This window comes from Myiozetetes cayanensis, unplaced genomic scaffold (assembly GCF_022539395.1).
Source record: "Myiozetetes cayanensis isolate MyiCay16 unplaced genomic scaffold, myiCay2020 scf1, whole genome shotgun sequence".
Taxonomy (NCBI): Eukaryota; Metazoa; Chordata; class Aves; order Passeriformes; family Tyrannidae; genus Myiozetetes; species Myiozetetes cayanensis.
Genome location: NW_026086604.1, coordinates 150460764 through 150482405, shown reverse-complemented (window position 1 = coordinate 150482405; position 21642 = coordinate 150460764). Strand labels below are relative to the sequence as shown.

The 21642-nt window shown below is 51.3% G+C and overlaps 1 protein-coding gene across 11 annotated transcripts in view; it reads right to left on the bottom strand.

Moving 5' to 3' along the window:
- The window catches only part of MAP4 (microtubule associated protein 4), a 145266-nt gene that overhangs the window by 27744 nt on the left and 95880 nt on the right, over positions 1-21642 (bottom strand). The window contains exon 1 of one of the 11 annotated variants that reach the window (XM_050307961.1): positions 9630-11274. The exons of the other annotated variants lie outside the window; for them this stretch is intronic. Within the exon in view, the coding sequence (XP_050163918.1) occupies positions 9630-11157 (1528 nt within the window). The 5' untranslated portion in view covers positions 11158-11274. Of the gene's footprint in view, positions 1-9629; positions 11275-21642 lie in introns of those variants that run through there. 11 annotated transcript variants of the gene reach the window in all.

Genomic DNA, 21642 nt, shown 5'->3' with positions numbered 1-21642 from the left:
AACCCTGTACAATTCCCCAGGGATTACAGAAGGATAGTTTTGGGTTTTGATATTCATTTGCCTCAATTTAAGTCCCAGTCCAATGTGCTCATCAGGACATTTGCTTTCATTCATGGTTTAATTACGAGGGTGTTCGCAGAGCACAGAACTGGGACCATTTCCTGGTTACAGGGAATATTAGGAAGAGTTGCCAAACCTTAATCAAATTTGTTCATTAGTCTGAAAGAATAATTTCAGAGACTTTTCAGTTTGCTTGTTCCCCCAAGCCTGGCAACAACCCCCTGAAAGATATTTCAAAGGCATTTTGTTGGGAGCTGTAGCAGGGGCCGTGCTCCTCCTGCTCCTCGTGGTGCTCGGTGATGGGGAAAATCCAGCTGAGTCAGCACCCAGAACTGAATCACTCCTGAGGGAAAGGGGCTTGAAGGAGACAGGGAAGGACATTCCCATCTGCATCTTCCAGGATAACTCCAAGGCATAACCCTGTCATCAGGTACCTTCCCCTGCTGCTGCCCACACTGCCCTGGTGGCACATCCATCCCCACCCCAATTCCTCACCATTCCTTACTCTCTGAACACGATTTTAACGCTGAAAATACAACTTTTTTGGGGTGTCTCAGCTCACAATTCCACCAGGCACCTCTGCTGCACAGTTTCTAAGAGCAACACTGGTGGAAATGATTTGTGTCATTGGTGGGCAGGCCCTGGCACAGGGCGCCCAGAGGAGCTGTGGCTGCCCCTGGATCCCTGGGAGTGTCCAAGGCCAGGCTGGACGGGGCTTGGAGCAACCTGGGCTGGTGGAAGGTGTCCCTGCCCATGGCAGGGGGGGGGACTGGATGAGTTTTAAGGTCCCTTCCAACCCAAAGCAGCCTGGAATTCCATATGTAAGTGCAGCAGAGAGAACAAACTGGCCAGTTCTGAGAGAAAGAGCAAAGACACCTGTCCTGCCCACCCAAGATAATTGGTGTTTTCTGTGTTTTCCTTGGCAAAGTTTCTGCAGGAGGAGTTTGGCACTGGTGGGTCCAGCCTTGCTGTCACACCAGAGCCTTCTCCTCTAAAAATCTGCTCAAATTCAGGAACAGTCACTGGGAAAATCCCACCCCAGGGTTGGACACTCTTGCTGGTTGAACCCCCACGCTCCCTGGGCCAGCTCCTGGTGCTTCCCAGGCTGCACCCACACCATCCCCAGCCTACAACCAGCTCTTGCAGGTTCCTCTGGGGATGGAGCTGAGCAAAGCAGGACCTTCAGTAAGTTGTAGGTGGCAGGAATCAGATTCCTGCCCTGCAGCAGCCGTGCCAGAGCACTCATGGCCAGGGTTGGCCACCCCAGCCCTGCCTGACCCTCCCCGAGCTGTAGGATTACACTGCCAGAAAGAAGCCAAAGCACCAAAAACTGCATTTGGCAAAGGCCCAGTGGAGCCAACAAGCTAAAAAGCCTAATTTTAAAATCAATTTGTCAGCAGAAAGCAGATATTTGCTGCTGCTGGATGAAGGACCCAGCACACAAGACCATGGGGGGTTCAGATCACACCAGAGTCACAGGGAGCAAGGCTCAGAATAAATAAGCAGTGGTGATTTTTCAGACTAAACAGTAAAAATGGGATGATCTGTGCTAAAACTACACTCAGACAAATAAGATTTAGCTCCTTCTGATAAAAGGGAACACCAGTCTTCCTACAGATCTGAAAAATGATGGGGAATGGAACTCTGACGTGTGTCTTGTTCGAGCAGAGTGAGCCATAAAAAACCCACTAATGAGGAAATTTGTAATTCTGCCTCCAAGAGCCAAGTTTCAATAAATACTGTGACGCACACAAAGCATGTGGAGCAGGGACAGGCTCCAGAGAGGCAACTCAGCCCCATTTGGGGGCATCAGCAGCCACCTGTAATGAGAACAGTGGCATCTGAGGAGACCCTCAACATGTTTTATCCTTCCACTCTTACTTCTCTAAACGCTGCCACTCCCTAGGTGGTTCCTACCAGAAGAAACAGAAGAAATACAACATGATATAAAGCAATTAAAGTGGGTGATGTGAAGGTTTTAAGAATATAATTTTCCCCAAAAAAGACCAGACAGAACAGCTACTTTATCAACTGCAGGAAAGCCCAGAGGGTTCCTCCAAGGCTCAGCATTAAACAGACTCTTTTATTCCCTAAAGTTTCCCTGTTTGGAATTGAGTCTCTCCAAAGCTTCCTGTTCAGCACCAGCACAGCTCACAGGAGCAACATCCCAAGGAGCTGGTGAAATCCTGGAAGGGACACACATGGCCCTGGAGCAGCCTGAGCTGCTCCCACGTGGACCTGAGTGGGGTTTAAAGCGTTGCAGTCCAAGTGGCTCAGTGTTACAGCCCAATAGAGGAGGGAGCCCCCGACGTCCACAACTCATCCATCGGGTTCTTGAAGGCAAATCCTCATCACAAATAACTATAAATAGCCTTCCTAGACATAAGGAGGAAAAAACACCCATCCCACTCCTCCAAAATGATCTCTCTCCCCATCCTGTGACTTCCAGTATGGAAACAACCTTCCTGTCCAGCAGCTTTGCAGCCCCTGCAGCCACTCCACACTGGAATGACAGGAGCAGGCAGGTTGGAAGGGATGTCTGGAGGTCACTGAGCCCAGTCCCACACTCCAGTTATACCAGATCTCTCAGGGTTTATTCAGTCATGCTCTGAGCATCCTCCAAGGGTGGAGATTCCACATCTTGGGGCTTTTCCCCCCAGTACCTGATTAACCTCGTGGTAAAAAAGATGAAAGGTAACATCTCCCAGCTCACAAATTCCTGGCAGAAGATGTTTTACAGCCTCGCTGTGAATCCCTCACAAGTCACCCAGCGCTGTTTGCTTTCATCTGCTGCTGCTATTTTTGTTTGGTGACCCACATTCTTATTCTGGAAAAACAGAACTGTCTTCTCTTGTTCACAACTCATGGCATTGATGACTCCATGGACAGCAACACAACCTCCTCCCTCTCCAACCCTCCCTTCCAGACTACAGAGCTGGAGTTTCTTTGGCCCTTCCCTGGCTGAGAGCCTCCAATATGATGTTTTATTTACCATATTTCTAATTATACAGAGCCTTTTTGAGGCAGATTGTGGATTGACACATCGTGCTCAAATGCAAGCACATGGAATCCTGCAGTCATGGAATGGTTTGGGTCAGAAGAGACCTTAAAGCTCATCCAGTGCCACCCCCTGCCATGGGCAGGGACACCTTCCACCAGCCCAGGGTGCTCCAGCCTGGCCTTGGACACTTCCAGGGATCCAGGGGCAGCCACAGCTTCTCTGGGCACCCTGTGCCAGGGCCTGCCCACCCTCCCAGCCAGACACTCCTTCCCAATATCTCACCTGAATTTCCCCTCCTTCAGTTTAAAAGGATTTATATACTGATATATTTTTTTCTATTTTGTTCTCCTTTCCTTTCTGAATTCCTGGAACCCCCCTTGCTGGAGGAAAGGCACACCAAAGCATCCTTATGCCACCTCCATCCTATGAATGCAGTGCAGAAGCAAACCCTGCAGGTCCCAGCTCTGTGAAGTGATGCTGGAACCCTGGAGAGAGCAAACACGAACCTGCAGCCTCCCCGAGCCCTTCACCATCAGTTTGTGTAACAGCTCCTGTGAAAGCTGCTGCTGGTGTGAGAAAACCCCAAACAGGCACTAAACCTCAAAGGCTTCTTTACTCTTTGTGTTCTCTGAAGGAGTACAATGAGAAAAAAGCACTTATAAAAACACCCCCACGAGGATCTTTTTAAACTCAAACCCTGGTACTGCACTGGTTTATAAACCATGGCACTCAGCAGAAATGTGTGCGGGTATTCATCGAAACACCAAGCTCAGCCAAGGAGAAGCATTCCCAAAAATCCATCCTCCGTGTCAGAAGGAACAGGTGGAGACCCCAGCAGAGCACACTCTGGGCTTGGAACAGCCCAAGAAAATGGAACAAGTCCTTCAGCTTTCCGGCACCGAGGCGAGCAGGAGCCCAGTGAGGCTCAAGGACGGCAGTAACAGCGGCGATGTTTTCAGGAGTGCTGCATCCTTTCTCCCCACCCAGAGGGTGGTGGGCACTGAACAGGCTCCCAAGGGCAGTGGGCACGGCCCCAAGGCTGCCAGAGCTCCAGGAGGGTTTGGACAATGCTCTGAGGGACAGTGGGGGATTGCTGGGGTGTCTGTGCAGGGCCAGGGGTTGGACTCCACCCTTTTCCAACTCAGGATATTCTGTGGTTCCTTTCTCCCTTTAGGAGAGCGTTTCTGTGGGTACCTGAGTCTGTCTCACCTGAGCCCCTCCTGTCCCTCTGGGTGAGGTTCCTGTCCCTGTCCCAGGCCTGTGTTTCACCTGCCGTGCCCCCGGGGCTGATCCTTGGCTCGGTCACCGAAGGGGACCCGCAGCTGCCTCCCAACGTGCACCAGGGCAGGCACTCATCCCCCAGATCCCCACCAGGGATATTCAGCAGGCTAAGCTGAACTAAAACATCATTCAATGAAACAGCTCCATAATTCTCATCGGGATTAGAGTCATCAGCTGAAAATCCATTAAGAGAAATAGATTAAGCAATAAGGCAATGACCATCTTTATCTTTACTCTCCCTCCCGAATGTAAACAACCTCAGAAACAAAACCAGCCCGTGCTGGGGAGCCACGAGCTCCTTCTTCCTCCATCAGCACCCCGACTGGTGTGCTTCACCCCACCAATCACCCCCAGAAAAAGCCTGTCTGTTTAAGACAAAAATATGTACAAATACAAGAAATCCCCATTTGAGCAGAAATACAACCCTGAGCTGCTTCCTCCCCTCCAGAAAAGGCTAAATAAAACATCTCCTGCTTGACCCAAATACGGAGCAGCTCAGCATTTTATCTGGCACCAAATGCAGCTCAATCAACATGTAGGTTTTTCCTCGTTATCCAGAATTGAGGAATAAACCAGATGTCCCCTTCGCCTGCATCTTGTAAACCTAAGGCTCCAGTCTGGTTAAGATTCTATTTTTTTCCCCAGCAAGGGAAATCCTAAAATCAGAACTTGTTCTTCTAGAACAACCCACAGTACTTTCCATGTTTATCTCACAGGGCATGAACTGAAACCAAAGAGTTGTTTCAAGTAACACCTCCCCATCAGACTGGAAGCACCAGTAAAACCACAACGGGAACCGAAGCTGTTTCACACGGGATGTCAGGAGGGAGCAGGGAAGAAAGCGCCTGAATTTGTATTTCAGTCTGTCCCTAAAGCTGGTCTGAACATGAGGAAACCTCTGAGAGTCTGGGCAGTGCTTGGGCCAGGGGACACCTGGGGTATTTCCACAGAATTCAGAGAAACCCAGACTGGTTTGGGTGGGAAGGGACCTTAAAGCCCATCCCATTCCACGCCCTGCCATGGGCACGGACACCTCCCACTGGCCCAGGTTGCTCCAAGCCCCGTCCAACCTGGCTTTGGACACTCCCAGGGATCCAGGGGCAGCCACAGCTTCTCTGGGAAATCCATTCCAGTCCCTCCCCACCCTCCCAGCCAGGAATTCCTTCCCAATATCCAACCTAAATTCATCCTCTTTCAGCTTAAAGCCATTCCCCCTTGTCCTGTCCCTCCAGGCCCTTGTCCAAAGTTCCTCTCCAGCTTTTCAGTATCTGAAGGGATACAGCTGCTCCTCCACACTGCTCAAGATGCAAAACGATGCCAATCCTGTCTCGGGACACTTGAACACAAAGATGTCACTGAGGACCCACCCAGTCCAAGGTCAGGTTGTTGTGTCTCACCCAATTCCATCTGGCACAGCAGCTGGGCTGAGGGTCCTTCCAGCCCTCCCATCAGCTCATACAGCCCTGGCCTTGGGCCTGCAGCCCCCAGCTCATACACCTTTATACCACACAGGACCCACCCACAGAAATTCCCCTTTTTCAAGCCCTGCCACGCTTGGCACCTCCAGTTTGCAGCAGGAATTCCCAGGGGTGAGCAGAGCACGGCCTTGGCCAACCTATTCCTGCTGCTGAACATCTCCCTGCTCCCCTCATCCCCATCCCCAGAGGAAGGGGGAGAGGAAGGATGAAGATGTGCTGTGAAACACCGGTCTGAAGGTCGTGCCCCTCAAAAACCCAGTGGTTTTGCCAGTTTTGAGATGGCAGGGGATATGGAACCAGGGACCCACCTGACTGACCTAAGGATTACAAGACTTCCAGCATCAGCTTTAAACTCAGCCCCTGCGAAATCCAACATTCAGTTCTTATTTAAGGCTGAACACACACACACCAAGTAAGACTTTTAATTGGTGCAAACCTGGGGCCATGGGCTCTCACAGCCTCACTCGTGCTGGCAGCCTCAGATTCTGTACTTACCTAAACCACAAAGTGTTCTGCTAAAAAAAAACCCTGCAGGAGAGTCAGGAGTTACGCTGGACTTTGCTTATGGATTCTAAAGAAATCGGAGCGGGAAACCCAAGATGAATTTCTGATGCACACACTCAGCTGGGGAGTGACAGAGGTGACAGGTCCAACCTGGGGGGTCCAGCAGAGCCTGGAATTCCTGGTGTTGTAGAGCAGAAAATGTTTCCAGGGAATGCCAAGAGGATGAGAAGAGGCAGAGGGTGGAGGGGGTGGTGAAGGACGGCGCTTATGGCAGGTGAGGTACAAATAGAGGTGCAGAACTCACACAGAGCTCACCCCCAGCAGGAATCAAACCAAAGCTGTCCTCAGAGCTGCAAACAGCCTGGGGACAACCTGCAGGGATTCCTGGGGGCCTGAGGGCCAGGGCAAGTCCTGGGCTCAGCTCTGAGCAGGACTAATCTGCAGCAGGACCTCCTGGCTTAAAATACCTGTCACGGGCACGCGAGAGCTTTGACTGGGAACACCTTTTTAGGCTGAAATTAAACCAAATGTGCCATCACTGCATGAGCTTTAAGGCCCCTTTTGACTCAGAGCATCCCAGGATTCTGTGATGCCACTAATACCTAACTACCAGCAAGAAAGAAATGTTTTATGTGCAATTCTAGGCCACCTTAAAAAACCGAGAGTACCGGGTGTTTAGGGAAAAACTCCCCAACCCTGGGTGGGTAGAACCAGGGAAGTCTGCTTTAGGTGGAGATACCATTCCAGTGATTGGAATCAGGTTGGAATCAATTCTTTAAAGAATTTTCAGGATGAAAAAAGTGACAAAATTTGTTACTCCAGATAGAATTGGCAAGTTCTGAATGAACAGCCAAAACAGGTAGAAAAAGAGAGGAATTAACAAAAAGCAGGAAAAGCCTCTTTCTATCAGATAAAATCGATCCAAAATTGGCCATTTTGGACACGTTGCCTCAGGACTGGATGGAGACCTGGCAGGTGAAAGCTAGGACTGAGGCAGCAGAAGCTGCTGAGGATACTGGGGATAACTGAGCCCAGAATAAATGCAAAGTTTAGCATCAGCTCCAACTTCCAGGCAGCACTACCTGCTTGGGGGAGTTATTTTTACTATAACCACCTCTCTGCCCATCAACAGGACAGGAAAAAACAGTCAGCACAGAAAGTTTGAAAGCTTTGCAGAAACGTCTGAGGAACTTCTCCCTGGTTCCTCCTGCATTCCAGAAATCCTCTCCTATCTGCACATAGAGAAAGCAAAGAAAATATTTATTTGCGTTCACTGCTTTGTTTGTTTCCAGGACAAGATAAATCCACAGAAAGTTAAAGGGTGAAAAATTAAAGAGAGGCAAAAAAGAAGTTACAGTTCTCTGATATTCATGGCCAGGAGGGCCCTTGAGTGCTCCTCCAGCTCAGATGTGACCATACCAGCACACTCAGAGCTGTGCTCATAAGGACAGGAACAAGCTTTTAAAATACAGATTGTGAGAGCAAAATGTGAAGCCCAAATGCTAAACAAACCCTTGGCAGTAGGAATGAGCCATCTGCCAAAGCCAGCCCAGGCACAGCACTCGGAGCGCTCCCATCTCCCCGTGACCTTTCCATCACTGACGCTCGGCCCCGCTGGGGAAAACACATCCATCCTCTTCAGAGGAGCCTTCCAATGTTCTTCTGACCTAAAGATCCCACAGACCTGTGTTTTGAAGCAGCTGCCTCCTGAGCTGGACAGAATTCACCAGCCAAGGCAAGCTGGGGTTCCTACGTGCCCAAAATGTGAACCCTGTTGCTGGTTTGCCCCCCTGCAGTTAAACCTCAGGGGGGACAGGGCTTGGAGCAACCTGGGCTAGGGGCAGGTGGAACAAGATGAGCTTTAAGGTCCCTTCCAACCCAAACCCTTCTGGGATTCTGGGATGAGACAGGCTGGCACTTCAGAGAGGGGAGTTTTGCACTGCCCAAACCTTGTTCTACTGCTCTCCAACCACGAGACCTGGAAATTGAAACACCTTAGAGAAATGATGAGAGAGAAGTAAAACTCCAACTGGGCCCGGGGAGTGCTCAGTGACAGCTGGATGAAGGATGGTGAGCAGAGGCTGGCGTGGGCAGCGGGAGCCGCCTGAGTGACCATGGGGTGTCACTAACACACCACAGAACCAGCACAGAACTAATCCACGGGCAGCACAGGCTGCCCTTCCCCTGCTCAGCTCAGCAGCCCAAATTCAGCCTTTTGGAGCTCTACCTGCCCGGCACAGCCCTCCCCACACCGGTGTTTTGCTCTCCCCTCTCTCCACCAGGCATTATCATTTCCATTTAACATCAGTCCTCTGAGGCAAATCCTCTGAGGGTTTAGCAAACCAGCCACAAAAGGAGCCACTGGATGCAAAAACCCTTCATGCAAATCTTTTGTCTTTATCCCCTGACACATTCCCTTTCCTCTCCCTGTGCAAAGCTCCCGTTAATGCGGGCGACAGACAAAGCACAAACACCGTCCTCGCATCCAAAATCTGGGAAAAAAGCAGGTTTATTGCTGGCTGAAGCTGGCAAGAGGGACAGGGATGTTGTTCCAGGCAGGAGAACAAAGATTTACTACTATTCTCACAGATTTTAAATCCGGGAAGAGTGAGCTCATACATCACAGCACCACTGAAACAACAACCCCACCGAACACAACAAGCTGCTATTGACCCTCGGGACGGGAAAAGCTCCATCGAAACGGAGGGGTTTGGGAAAGAGGTTCCAGAAAGCCACGGGGAAATTCCGCTTTGAATTTCAGCACAGGGACGAGCTTAACTCTGTAAATCACTGCACCCACGGCTCCTGCTGCTCCCCTCACACAGAAATCCCCAAAGGTGCCAAAGGCTTAGGGGAAAAGCACAATTTGCAGATTTTTTTGGCATGGGCTGAAAGGTTCGAACTCTGATATGGCCCTGGCTCGAACAAAACAGCTTGTGATCAGAGGGTACCGCTGCTCCCGGGGGCTGTGGCAGGACGGTACCCAAAAGAGACCAACGTGGACCCCGTGGATGCCACAGATTTGAGATCTATCCGTCAGGTTTGGGATCCCAACAAGCAGCTAACAGCTGGTGCTGCAACAGATGCCGTGCAGCCAGCCAGGCAATAAATTGTCACGTTCCCCCTCCATTTTCATCTCTCTGAAAATCCAGCCTTTGTTCCAGCTCCCGGCACGGCGCGGGGACCGTGCCGCTCTCCCAGGTGCCCCGAGCCGCCCACCCTCCGCCTCCGGGCTCTAAAGTCACTCAGTTGCTTCCCAGCTCCTGCCTGCTCACTGCCCAGGGAGGTAAAAATTAGTAACATACCATCACGTGGTAAATCTCCTTGCTTGGGAGCCGGGGAGCTCTGCACATTGCTGACCTGGATTTCTTTCCTTTCTGGAGGAGCCGTTTTGCCGGGTTCCATCTCGGCGCCTTTGCCTTTGGGAGAGTCGAAGCCCCCGGCGGCTCCATCGGTGGCATTTCTCTTCTCCTTCTTCCCCGCCGCCTCCTCCCTCTCTTTGTCCTGGCTGCCGAGCTCAGGGATTTGCTCCAGCTTGCTCTGATAGACGCTCGGGCTGCCCAGGTCCTTCTTCCCCGAGTTGCCGCCGCCGTTCCACTCCTCTCTCTTCTTGGCCGCCGGCTCCTCGGCCGGCAGGGGCTGGTGCTGCTTCCCGTCCAGGCTGGGCAGCCCCGCTCGGCTCTGCTCGGTGCCCGGGCTGCAGACAGATGTTTGCTCTTCTGCCACGGTCATTGACCTCTTCATCGGGGCGCTCGGCTTCCTGGCCGTGGGGCTGGAGCTCTGGGTCAGGCTGCTATTAGGAGAGAGCAGCCCAGTGGCGACGTCTTCTCTAAGCACCGGCTCAGGGTATTTATCGGCCAGGTTAAGGGTTAGGGGCACCGACAAGTGAGAGCACTCTGACATCGCACGCCTCATCGCCTTCCTTTGGTGGGCAGCCCTGTCCAGGAAACTGCCTTCATCCTCACAGCCCAGCCTGTCCTCCATCTCCTCCTCCAGCTCGGCGCCGTTGTTGAAGTAACTACTTTTGGAGTCATCTTGGGCGAGCTCCACCGTGGTCCTCGGAGGGTCTGCTTTGGGTGCCGGTGAGGAAGGGGAGAACCCACTCTGCCCATAGCTGTCATTCACCACCCCAATTACACAATAGCTGGGGGCTCCATCTTTTTTCACGGCTGCTTCGTTAGACCCCGAATCCTTAGGCAGGACAGGGTGGAAATTGGGGTTCCAGACGCTGATTTCCTGCTCCTTCATGTATTTGCCGGGATCGCTCTCCGACACGGACAGATGGGGCAGGTTTGGCTCCGGCTGGCACTTGGTCTCCACGCCAGCCTTACCGACTGCTTTCTCCTGATCGGTGATGGCTTCATTTTTCCCCAGCCCGGGACCGGGTTTTTCGGCTCCTGCCTGTCCCACGTGAAAATCTGTCGTTTTAGGGTTTGCAAAGTTCCCTTCCGCGGAAGGAAAGGTGTCAGAAATCAGAGACCAGCTCTCAAGGTGACCTGCAGCCGCCTGGTATTTTTTGCCTTGCACCTCAATTTCTCTTTTGTCTTTCTGAGCTATTTTTAGCTCTTTGTCGAGTTTCCCTTCAAAGAAGCAGAGCTTGTCCTCATCCGTGAATCCGGCGTTCTTAACGAGCCCGTCCTTAATCGGTCCCCCTGAGTTTACATTCAAGCCAATCTCGTTAAGCTTCCCCTCGGTCCTCTGCCACTCGAACTCGGTTTTGCCGAAGTCTTTCGGGGACTCCATGCGGTGGAAGGCTTCCGAGAAGCTCTCGCTGCCCTTGCCCTTGCCCAGCTGGCTGTACTCGGAGAGCGGCTGCTTGTTGGACAGGGACATCTCGGCTGGCTCCGCGTCCTCGGGCGGCTGGAGCGGCGATGGAGCTGCCGAGCTCCGGCTGCCGGCGCCGCTGACGACACAACGTGCCCCCTGTATTCATGACAAAACTCCTTCCTCCCCACCCCCTGCGCCGTCGCCTTCATTTGCTGCAGTCAGCCGCTAGTTCAAAAGAAAACGGCAGGTTCCATCCTTTTGTGGGAGAGCCGAGGAATTCACTCCGGACACTCACGCGCCTGGCCCTGCGCACCGGCCGGGGGGGCGTTTAACCCTCGGGGAAAGGGGTTTCTGGGAGAAGTGTCTGGGGGGTTGTTACACATTTGGGGGAACACCCCCATTTCCTTTTGCTCTGCCCAACTCCGCTGTGATCGATGCTTTGATCAGATTAATTCCCGTGCTGAGCCACTCCAAGAACGCGCAGGGACCGAGGTCAGCAATTCTGCCCGCAAACAAACCCGAAACACGACCCCCCCCACCAGCCCAGCCCCGAACACCACAGCACAGAATGACCTCTTTCAGCACAAGGCCTTTGTTTTCCCTGAATTTTAATATATTCTTTTGGAGTCAACAGTGATCACAAGTCCTGCTGTAATGAGGATTTCACAATTCACAACCCGGGTCGCTCCTGCAAGCGGGAGGACAAAGCTGAAAAGGATGGAATGAGACATGTTTGGAAAGGCCTTGGACACTGCAAGCTTGATATTAATTTTTTTTTTTAATGGGAACATATCTTACAATATTTTTAGCTGATTTAAAGATCCCACATATCTGTGTTTTGAAACAGCTGCCTCTTGAGCCTGACAGAATCCTCCAGCCACGCCAAAACCGGGTCCCAGTTGCCCAAAACATGAATTTCGTTGCCAGTTTTCCTGGTTGCAGACAGATTTTTATTTTCTGTCACACTTAACTGACCCCAGAATTGCTCATTTTGTGTTGACCTGTCCCAGACCAGCCTCGACACGTCTGACATCCACTACTGGGCCTCTGCTCCCAGCACCTCCACAAGGCTTTTCCAACCAGGAGCCTTGACCTGCACACTGTTCCCCTGGTTAAACTGGGCTGGGGATTGCTTGGAAACTGCATTAGCACCGAACTGCAGATTCATCTTTTATTCTTAAGTGCCTGATGCAGATTAATCCTTGACTAAGGCAAATTTTCCTCTCTGAGCCGGGGTCACAGCCCATCGACCGCCACGGATATCGATACATTCCACTCGGGGAGAAAATGCTGTCCTCAGAGCTGATGGAAAAGGCCTCCCCTGCTCCAGCTGAACTGAGAGAAATGTATTTTTATCCCCAGAGCCTGCAAGTTCCTCTACGCCCCCTGAATTGAACCTGCTGTGAGAAATGCTACAATCCACACATTTATCTGCTTGTATTTAAGCTCTGGATTTAAGGCAGTGCTATATTTAAAAACAATGACTAAGGAACTGTAAGTTAGATGAATCTTTCCTGACAGCCTCTAATTAACCAGAATAGTTCCACCCACAACCTTCACTTCTCAAAGAACCTCAATGATTTTTCTCTGCTCTAAAACACTCAGAGGTGTCTTGCTGGTGGAAAACGGGCTCTCAGCTCACGGCTTGTGTTCTCCCTCCTCGCTGATGTGGGACTAATGTTTGCAAGCACTTGCTCACTCTGAAAGTACTTGTTCTGCTCCCCAGACTGGCAGACCTGGGAGTCTCTAATCCTGTGTAATTACTGTTATTCCTCCACCACTGAGTCAATCCAAACCAAGAGGTTTTTTACAGGAAATCTCAATCCATCAGAGATCCCTTAAAGCACTTTCCCAGGAGCGAGGGCAGGTCTGGAGAGCTCTCTGAAACCACCCAGGGGCTTTGTATTTGATTTTTTTTTTTTTTTAAGTAAATATCTACCATTTTAAGAGGGAAGAAAACTCTCTTTGATTTTGGGGCTGGTACCTCAGAGTCTGGGATCAGGGAAGGGATCTGCACCACTGAAGGAAATGCCTGACTCACAGTGTCCACGTACAGCCAGGAAGAGCCACCACTGCTGCTTTATTAAATCACATTTGTTAATGCAGGAAATGAACCATATTCAGTACCTGGGCTCCTCAGAAGCAGAAGGATGCTTAGCCATGAAAAATCTCTAAAGTCATCTAATATTTAATCTCTCAGAACATTAAGGGAGGTAATGCAGAGTTCACTCACTGAGAGCTTTTCAACGTGCCCACAGCACACTGTTCCCAGATTCCTCCCCAGTTCCAGAGCCCCAGCCTCCACCTGCTACCAGATTAATTTTTTTAAATCTAAATTCACTAATATTCTGCTCCTGAAGCTGTGCCGTGGTGGTTGAGCTTCCAGCAAGGCCAGGAACGGCCACTCCCAAGCCGTGACCAGCTGCCCTCACACCTTCGGGCCCAGTTGCTCCTCTGGATTCTTACAAACCCTACATTTTCTGAAGAATTAAAAAGGAAACTAGTCAGTGAAGATAAGCCAGAAAGGGTGGGAGGATGTTCAAAATAAAAAGATCTTGAAAAGCAACTCAGATGATAAAGGGTTCCCACTGAAGCAGAGTTGGGTTGGAAGGGTGACTTAGACACCCTGAAAATAAGCCCAACCACTGCTTTTATCCTCAGCTCAACTATGAGGAAGATTTCACACTCCTCAAACACCAAATGTGGGGTTTCACAGTCCTTTGGGCTCTCCCCCATCTCTCAGGTCAGACAGGAGCAGTGAAATCGTCGCGAGCTCTGGTAAATCAGGCCCTGGTCCAGCTCCTGCACACGGAGCTTCACCCGCTGCCTGAAGCTTCTCACACCCTCCCCGTGGTGAGACAGGGCCTGTTCCGTGGGGAGGAAGGGTATGTTTTCTCTGTTCACATCCTCTTATCATCATTAAATCCTGCCTTTTCCCGCAGGTCCAGCTGACACGAAGCAGCCTGTCAGTGACGCCGAGCACGCCCAGCCCGGATCACCCCAGCACCAACCGGCGGTTCATCTGAGCCGCTCAGACCCACCCTGGTGCTTTTACTGTCTCCCTGAACGCGACCGTTTTCCAAGGGCAGACATCCCCATGGGATCCCTGTGCCCTGCCCTGGCCTGGGCCAGGTGGAGCGGGGCCGTGCCAGTCCCCGGAGCGGGCAGATCACTACACCCCACGTCACCGCTAATGCCCAATCTGAGAGCTCCCGGCCTCGGCAGATGAATCAGCCTAGTGCTTCTATTTTTGCTTCGCTCCTGAAGCTATTACTTATCCCTGCTAATGCCTCTGATTTCTTCTCCTTTAATCTACCCCAATGGTTGCTGTGCAGCCTCTCGCGCCGGTTTCTACGGCAACATCACTTTCCAGGATGCCGAGCTCCTCCCTGCCAGCAGCGGCCACGTGATCCCTAATTAAGAGTTATTCCCAATAACAGTGATCAGACCGAGCAGAGCCACGAGGACACGCTCTGTGTGGGATTTACACACCCACTGGGCTGGCTGTTCACACACACACACACACACACACACACGTGTCGTGCTGCTCAGAGTGCAAAACCAGCCTGACACTCCTGCTGAGCTCACGCTTCACTTCATCCCACACTCTGGAAGAAACCAGGCTGAAGGATAAAGCTGGGATATTTAGGACTCTCACCATCAGAACTTTGACATTTCACAGGTGTGGAGCTGTACAGTCCTTAAGCAGGGTCATGTTTTATAGGATGGGCCATTTACAGATCAAACCCATGTAATACATTAAAAATCAGAGATCAGCCAAAACCAGAATTAAAACACACTCAAGAGTGTTTCCAACTCAAATTATTACCAGTATTTGGTTATTATGGGAGTATTTGACAGTAGAAAGTGAAAAGGGGCAAAGCAAACTCCACTGAATGATGCACAAGCCACGAGCTGGCAACATCAGCCAAGAAAGATGAGTCTTGGAATTCAGATTTCCCTGAAAGTTAAACTGCACCACTAAGGAGATGTGGTCAAGAGTCTCAATCGGGCAGAATTTGCAGCCAGAAAAGTGCACGTATTTCAATCCCAGCTTTTCTTGAAAATCTGAGTGTCAAGGACGAGCAGGAATAGGAAGTAAAGGAAGGGAATAAAACCTGGAAGGAGGGCCAAGGATGGTGGTGCCAAGCTCAAAGTGAGAGCTGGGCACGAGAGCATCCAGCTGGAGAGAAACCAAGTGTGGATGTAAAATAGCACAAAATCAGCTGGGAGAAAACGTGGGCATATGCAGTGGGACATGGCTGGTCTGGGCAAGCCTTAAATGAGCAGACTCCGAGCCCTGGGACAGGACAAGGAGGGTGGGTTGGATGGGATACTGGGAAGGAATTCCTGGTTGTGAGGATGGGCAGGCCCTGGTACAGGTTGCCCAGAGAAGCTGTGGCTGCCCCTGGATCCCTGGAAGTGTCCAAGGCCAGGTTGGAGCAACCTGGGACAGTGGAAGATGTCCCTGCCCATGGCAGGGGTGGCACTGGAGGAGGTTTAAGGTCCCTTCCAGCACAAACCATTCCATGAATCTGCTGGATCAGTGCAAACAGGCCTCAGAGCACCTGGAATCAGTGAGTTGCACCTCTGGGAAGATGTTCTGTGAGCTCAGCTTAGGGACAGAACCGATACCTCACCCAAACCTTCTGTTAGAGCTGAATCAAACACCCCCACCAGGGAAAAACATAGGGGGAAAGCTGGGAATGGTTGAGTTCTCCTCCTAAATACACCTAACACTGGCAGAACTGCCTGGTGACACTGTTTGGGCTTCAGTTCCCTCACATTCCTAACTGGGACAATTAACAGGTCTTTAATTAACGAGCAGGCTGCACTGTGATGACATTCCCACCCTTTCAAAAGCACTGGCACAGCACCCCTCTTACTGAGGTTCTTGATGATGAGCCCAGGTGAGAGGCTGCAGTTACACATTGTTCAGTGTTCACTCAGCCCATTTATTCCCATCAGACAAACCCAATTACAGTTTGGGGTCCCCCAGGAGAGCTCCAGACACGATCTGAATGAAGGGTTGCTGTGGGAATGCTGAACCCACTTAACATAAAGGAGTCAGGAGAAGAAAGTATTTACAGCAAGGGCTTCGTTGTGGCTGTAAAAGAAAAGCAAATCCTGTCATTAAACAAGGATGGGGATTTCTTGCTTTTAAATGTATTTTATTTACACACAAGGGATCCAGATGTTGAGAAATCTGCCCTGCATTCCAGAGGGGGGCTGTGGCAACGGGCGGCACCACAGCCTGGCATCAGCCAGGGATGGATGGATGGGAGATCCAGGAAAAGAGGGATCTAAGGATGAGATGACCACTTCAACAGGCCCCTCCAGCCCAAATCTGGGGGGATAATTCATGACTAGAGCACAGGGAGTTGTGCAATGAGCTCTGTGCCCACAGCCTTTGGCACCAGAGCGTCGCTGCCACAGACACGAGATGGCCCCTGGCTGAACAGATTACACAAATCAAAATCCATAAGAGGATACAGCCCCCAAAACACTGAAACAAATTGATTTCTTTTTTTAAAATGGGCTATTCTCTTAAGGACAGATTGGAGGAAAAAATATCTTTTGCAAGGCTCCATGTGGACACACAGCTTGGGGAGCAGAGGCAGAGGATGCTGGCAGCAAACAGAAACCCAAGGTCCAACCCTGGCTGAGTGAAAACCTTCCACCATTTCCTCCCTCAGACATTCCTCCCTCCCAGCCCTGCATTGGCCAAGGCATCTGCTTGGAAGCACAAAATGTAGGACCCTGCTTTTCACCTCTAATTTCCAATTTTAGTTTTAATTCTCACAAAGGCAGCAGAAAGGTTCAGTCACACTAAAGGCTGACAATGTCATGTTTTGTTTATCATCTCAGCTGCCTCCTGACAGGAAAAGGTATAAAATAATTTTCCAGAAGATGCTGGGGTAGTTCCTACAATGGCAACAACAAAAATGAGACGCTCAAATAAATCCCAAAGAGGGATAGGGGATTAAATTCAAATTGCAGGATCAGCCTTTTAGCCAAGGTTTCTTAACTTCAAACTGCAAAGCCAAAAATGGAAAAAAAATAAAATTACAGAAGTGTGCAAGGCCTGATTTAGATAAGATGGATCCAACTTCTGTCAGGGAGAGGAATGTGCAGCATCACAGTTGCCATGGCTCCCAAGGGACATCGCAGTGCTGGGGCCTATTTTAACAGCACACACAGGAGCTGATGTGCTTAGGGAAGTGTCCTGTTATTGCAGAACATGCATGTGGGACATGGGACCCTGGTTAAAGGGATTTCACCACTGAACTTCAGCAGAACATCCTCCAAAGTGCCTTAATCAGGGAGTACATCACTGGTTGCCCACCAGGGGAAAGGAAAATGGCTTCAGGACCTGAAGGGAGACGACAGGAACGATGGAAGGGGACTTGGACAAGGGATGGAGGGACAGGACACAGGGAATGGCTTCCCACTGCCAGAGGGCAGGGTTAGGTGGGATACTGGGAAGGAATTCCTGGGAGGGTGGGCAGGCCCTGGCACAGGTTGTCCAGAGCAGCTGTGGCTGCCCCTGGATCCCTGGAAGTGTCCAAGGCCAGGTTGGACGGGGCTTGGAGCAACCTGGGCTGGTGGAAGGTGTCCCTGCCCATGGCAGGGGGTGGCACTGCAGGAGCTTTAAGGTCCCTTCCATCCCAAACCACTCCATGAGGATTCTATCAGGTGTCAAGTATGAGCTCCACAGTCCTGCCTGACAAACCTGGGTGAGTGTTGGCCAAGTCCTGGCAACTGCTAAAAATGTCAAACCTCTGAGCACCCAAGAGTTACCATAACTGGAGGACAAACAAACAGGCACAGAGATACCTGGACCCCACCAGCCCACTGATACCTGGACCTTAGCAATGACCTCCTGGATCTCTGTAGCTCTGCCCAGGGCAGTGGTGGAATCACCATCCCTGGAAGGGAGGGATGTGACACTTGGGAAGGGGGTTTAGTGGTGGCCTTGGCAGTGCTGGGGTTAATGGCTGGACTCAGTCTTTGAGGTCTTTTCCAACCTTAACAGTTCCCTGATTCTCTGTCAGTAAACAAGCACATTCATCATGGTCATGAATCCCAGCACCTTTCCCTTCACTGAGCTCTGGGTTCAACTGATGCGCGAATTCCCCGTTCCACCCTCAGTCCCAGCCCAGGGCACTTCCACACCACTTGTGCCAGCTGAGGGATTCAGGACGGGTTCTGCTGTCATTCTGCAACTCACTGAACAGCTGTTTGCTGGGGAGCTGGGCACTGATGGAAACAGAGACAAAAGCCTCACTGATGTGTCTGGATTGCAGGCCTTGGCAGGGGCTGCCCAGGGAGGTTTGGAGTGCCCAGCCCTGGAGGTGTCCCAGGCAGGCCTGGCCGTGGCACTCAGTGCTCTGGGCTGGGGACAAGGTGGGGATGGGCACAGGGGGGATCCATGGGCTGGGAGGGCTTTTCCAACCTCTGGGATTCTGTGGATGGCAAAGCACCTTAAACTGCCGTGGGAACACAGCAACCAACAGTTCCAAAACAGTCACAGAAACATGGAACATCCTGAACTGGCAGGAACCCCCAAGGATCACCCAGTCCCACCCCTGCCCAGGACACCCCAACAATCCCATCCTGTCCCTCAGAGCGTTGTCCAAACCCTCCTGGAGCCCTGGCAGCCTTGGGGCCGTGCCCACCATCCTCTGGGTAGATCCAGAGCTGGTCATTCTGAGCTCCTCTTACAAAACCCCACCAACCACCTGTTGAACCTGCAAAGTGTTGAGAGGATGAAGGAATGGAATCTCATCAAAGCCCTGTGCAGACTCACACCAGGGCAACTCTCAGGCACAAAGTGTGGAGCAACTTTCTCACACGCTGCCATCTGAACCAGCAATCCTTCGATCCGTGCACGTGTTACCTGTGTGAGATGCTCAGGAGGAGTTTTCCTTTTTGCCTGGATCTGCCACTAAAATCCTGCTCCCTTGAACACAGCAGTGAGCAAAGGGGAACAAAAACTCCTGGTACACAATGGAAAGGCTCTGAAGAAACGTTGTTTTTTTGTAAAAGATGCTGCCTTCAGCTCTGCCTTTCTGTTGTTGCATCATGCACCAAAGAGCATCACTTCTGCAGGCACAAGTTCATGCAGAGAACACCACTTCCACGAAAATAGAACCACTTCAGGTTATGCAACACTCATTAAAATTACAAAACCTCTCAAAAACCTGAGCAGCATGTTAAGGCACTCGGGAGCCCTGGCTGGGTGAGTTAGTGGCTGCCTCATGCAAACTGGCAGCGAGAAACTCCGCAGGAACAGGAGCAAACTTTCATGCCTGATGACAAGGCAAAAACCAAGAGCACCCGAGGGCAGGGATCAACTTCCCGGCCCGTCTGGGCAGAGTGGAACTCACAGAGGTGCCAGTTCCTTCTGGGGAAGGTTTGGAATGAGCAGAAGTACCAGCATAGTTTTAAATTCCCCTCTATCCATATTATATCCTCCATTTCAAAACTTCTACCAACTTCACTCAGTTCTGTGAAACTCATTCCGTCTCATTTCCAACGAGCACGGGGACCTGGTTCCCTGGGGAACAGCAGGGAGATGCTGAACCAGCCCCTCCAAAGTCTCCACAGAGAGAGAAAATCTCAAAATTTGCCTCAGTCCCACCACTGTTTTGTTACAGCTGCTTCAACAGAGATTTTTGCTCCAGAAGGAGACACGTTTTGCAGGTGAGGTGGTTCAAGGAAGCTCAAGCCAAAGCCATGAACCAGCTGCAGGAGGAGAAGCAGCAGGTTGCAGTTAGTCTGAGGCAGGATGAACCAACCCAGCACCTGGACAGCCACCCAGAACATTCCCTGCCCCTGGAACACTCCGGCCCTGCCTGCAGTGGCACAGGGAGCCGTTCAGGGACCGGGGGGAAGGTCCCTTCGTGGCTCGGGTGACAAGAGCCCAGCAGAAGTGCCTGTTTACTTGAACACTCCCCAACAGAGGTAAAACTAAATCTGAACGAACAAAAAAAAAGTATTCCAGAGTTCTGGAAGTCAGCCCGAGCTGCCAGCCCTCTGGAGTTTGGGAAGTGGCTCTGTGAGCCAGGCAGGCAGCGCCAGGAGCCCCTCCAGACCAGCCACAGCACCCGCCACGCCACGCCCCGCCGGGTTAGCGGTGCCGGTTCATGCCAAGGCACGGGCAAACAGCAAGGCCTGGATTAATCCTGCCCGGAGCCCAGGGGCAAACACACACACACACACACCTTTGTCTGGCCGGGCCCGCAGCGCTCCAGGGGCTCTGGGCTGCCCGGGCACGGCTCTGGCTGCAGCGGCCCTGGCCGGCAGCGCCGGCACCCCCCGGCTCTTGGTGGGTCTCATGTAGCCTTTGAGCTGCTCTGCTGCTCTAACTCGCTCCTTCTTCGCCTCCTGCACAGCCTTTTGTTCACGTTCTCCTTCTTTTTCTTTGGTTGTGTCTCGAGATTCCTTGTCTTTACTCATGTCTTGGGATTCCTTCTCTTTAGTCGTGTCCTGAGATTCCTTTTCTTTGGTTGTGTCTTGAGTTTCTTTGGTTTTTCCTTGAGATTCCTTTTCTGTGGTTGTGTCTTGAGATTCTTTTTCTTTGTTTTTCTTGAGATTCCTTTTCTTTGGTTGTGTCTTGAGATTCCTTTTCTTTATTTGTGTCTTGAGATTTCTTTTCTTTAGTTTTTTCTTGATACTCCTTTTCTTTGGTTGTTTCCTGAGATTCCTTTTCTTTGGTTGTTTCCTGAGATTCCTTTTCTTTGGTTGTGTCTTGAGGTTTATCTGCCTCAGACTTCGACACCGGAGTCTCCTTCAGGTGAGTCTTGCCACCAGGAGCATCCTCCTCCTCTGCAGGCTGAGAGGGACCTTTTTTGCTCTCTTTAGGACTGATTTGGGTTGTTTGGGCAGCTGCCACATTTAAATGAGCAGCCTCAGCTTCAGCCACACTCCCTGGCTGTTTGAGTGAGCTCTTTTCACTCTTGCCTCCAGCCAGCTCAGCCTCTCCAGCTTTATTCTCCAAGGGAGCCCTGTCAGTGCTGTGCTTTTCATCAGTGGTTTTCACTTCTTTATCATCTACCTTTTCCACAGGAGAAAGGTGAACTTCATCCTTTTCTGACTGAACGTCCTGCTTGGCTGCAGGAGCCAACAGAGGTGGTTTCCCTGCCCCACTGCCACCCTGGGCACCAGCTGCCTCTCTGCTTTGCCCATCTCCCTTTGAAGCCTCTTCTCCAGGTTCCCTGTGTCCCAGATGGATGGGTTGCTCACAACGTTCCTGGGTCTGTGTCTCCTCCTCAGCACCAGCTCTGGGCTTTTTGCTGCTTTTCTCTGCCACTGCTTCAGGAGGAGGAGGAGGAGGAGCAGGGGAAGGAAGCCCCCCACTCCCTGCACCCCCATCTCTCTGCTTTGGGAAGCCACAGGAAGCATCTCCCACATTCCCAGGGCCAGTTACTGTGCTCTGAGCCAAGGACTGGAAGTCACTTCCTTTATTATCCCAAAGCCTTTCATGGTCAGTGGGGAAGTTTTTAATATTTCTGTTCTCATCTACAAGATCCGTGTCTCCCATCCCGT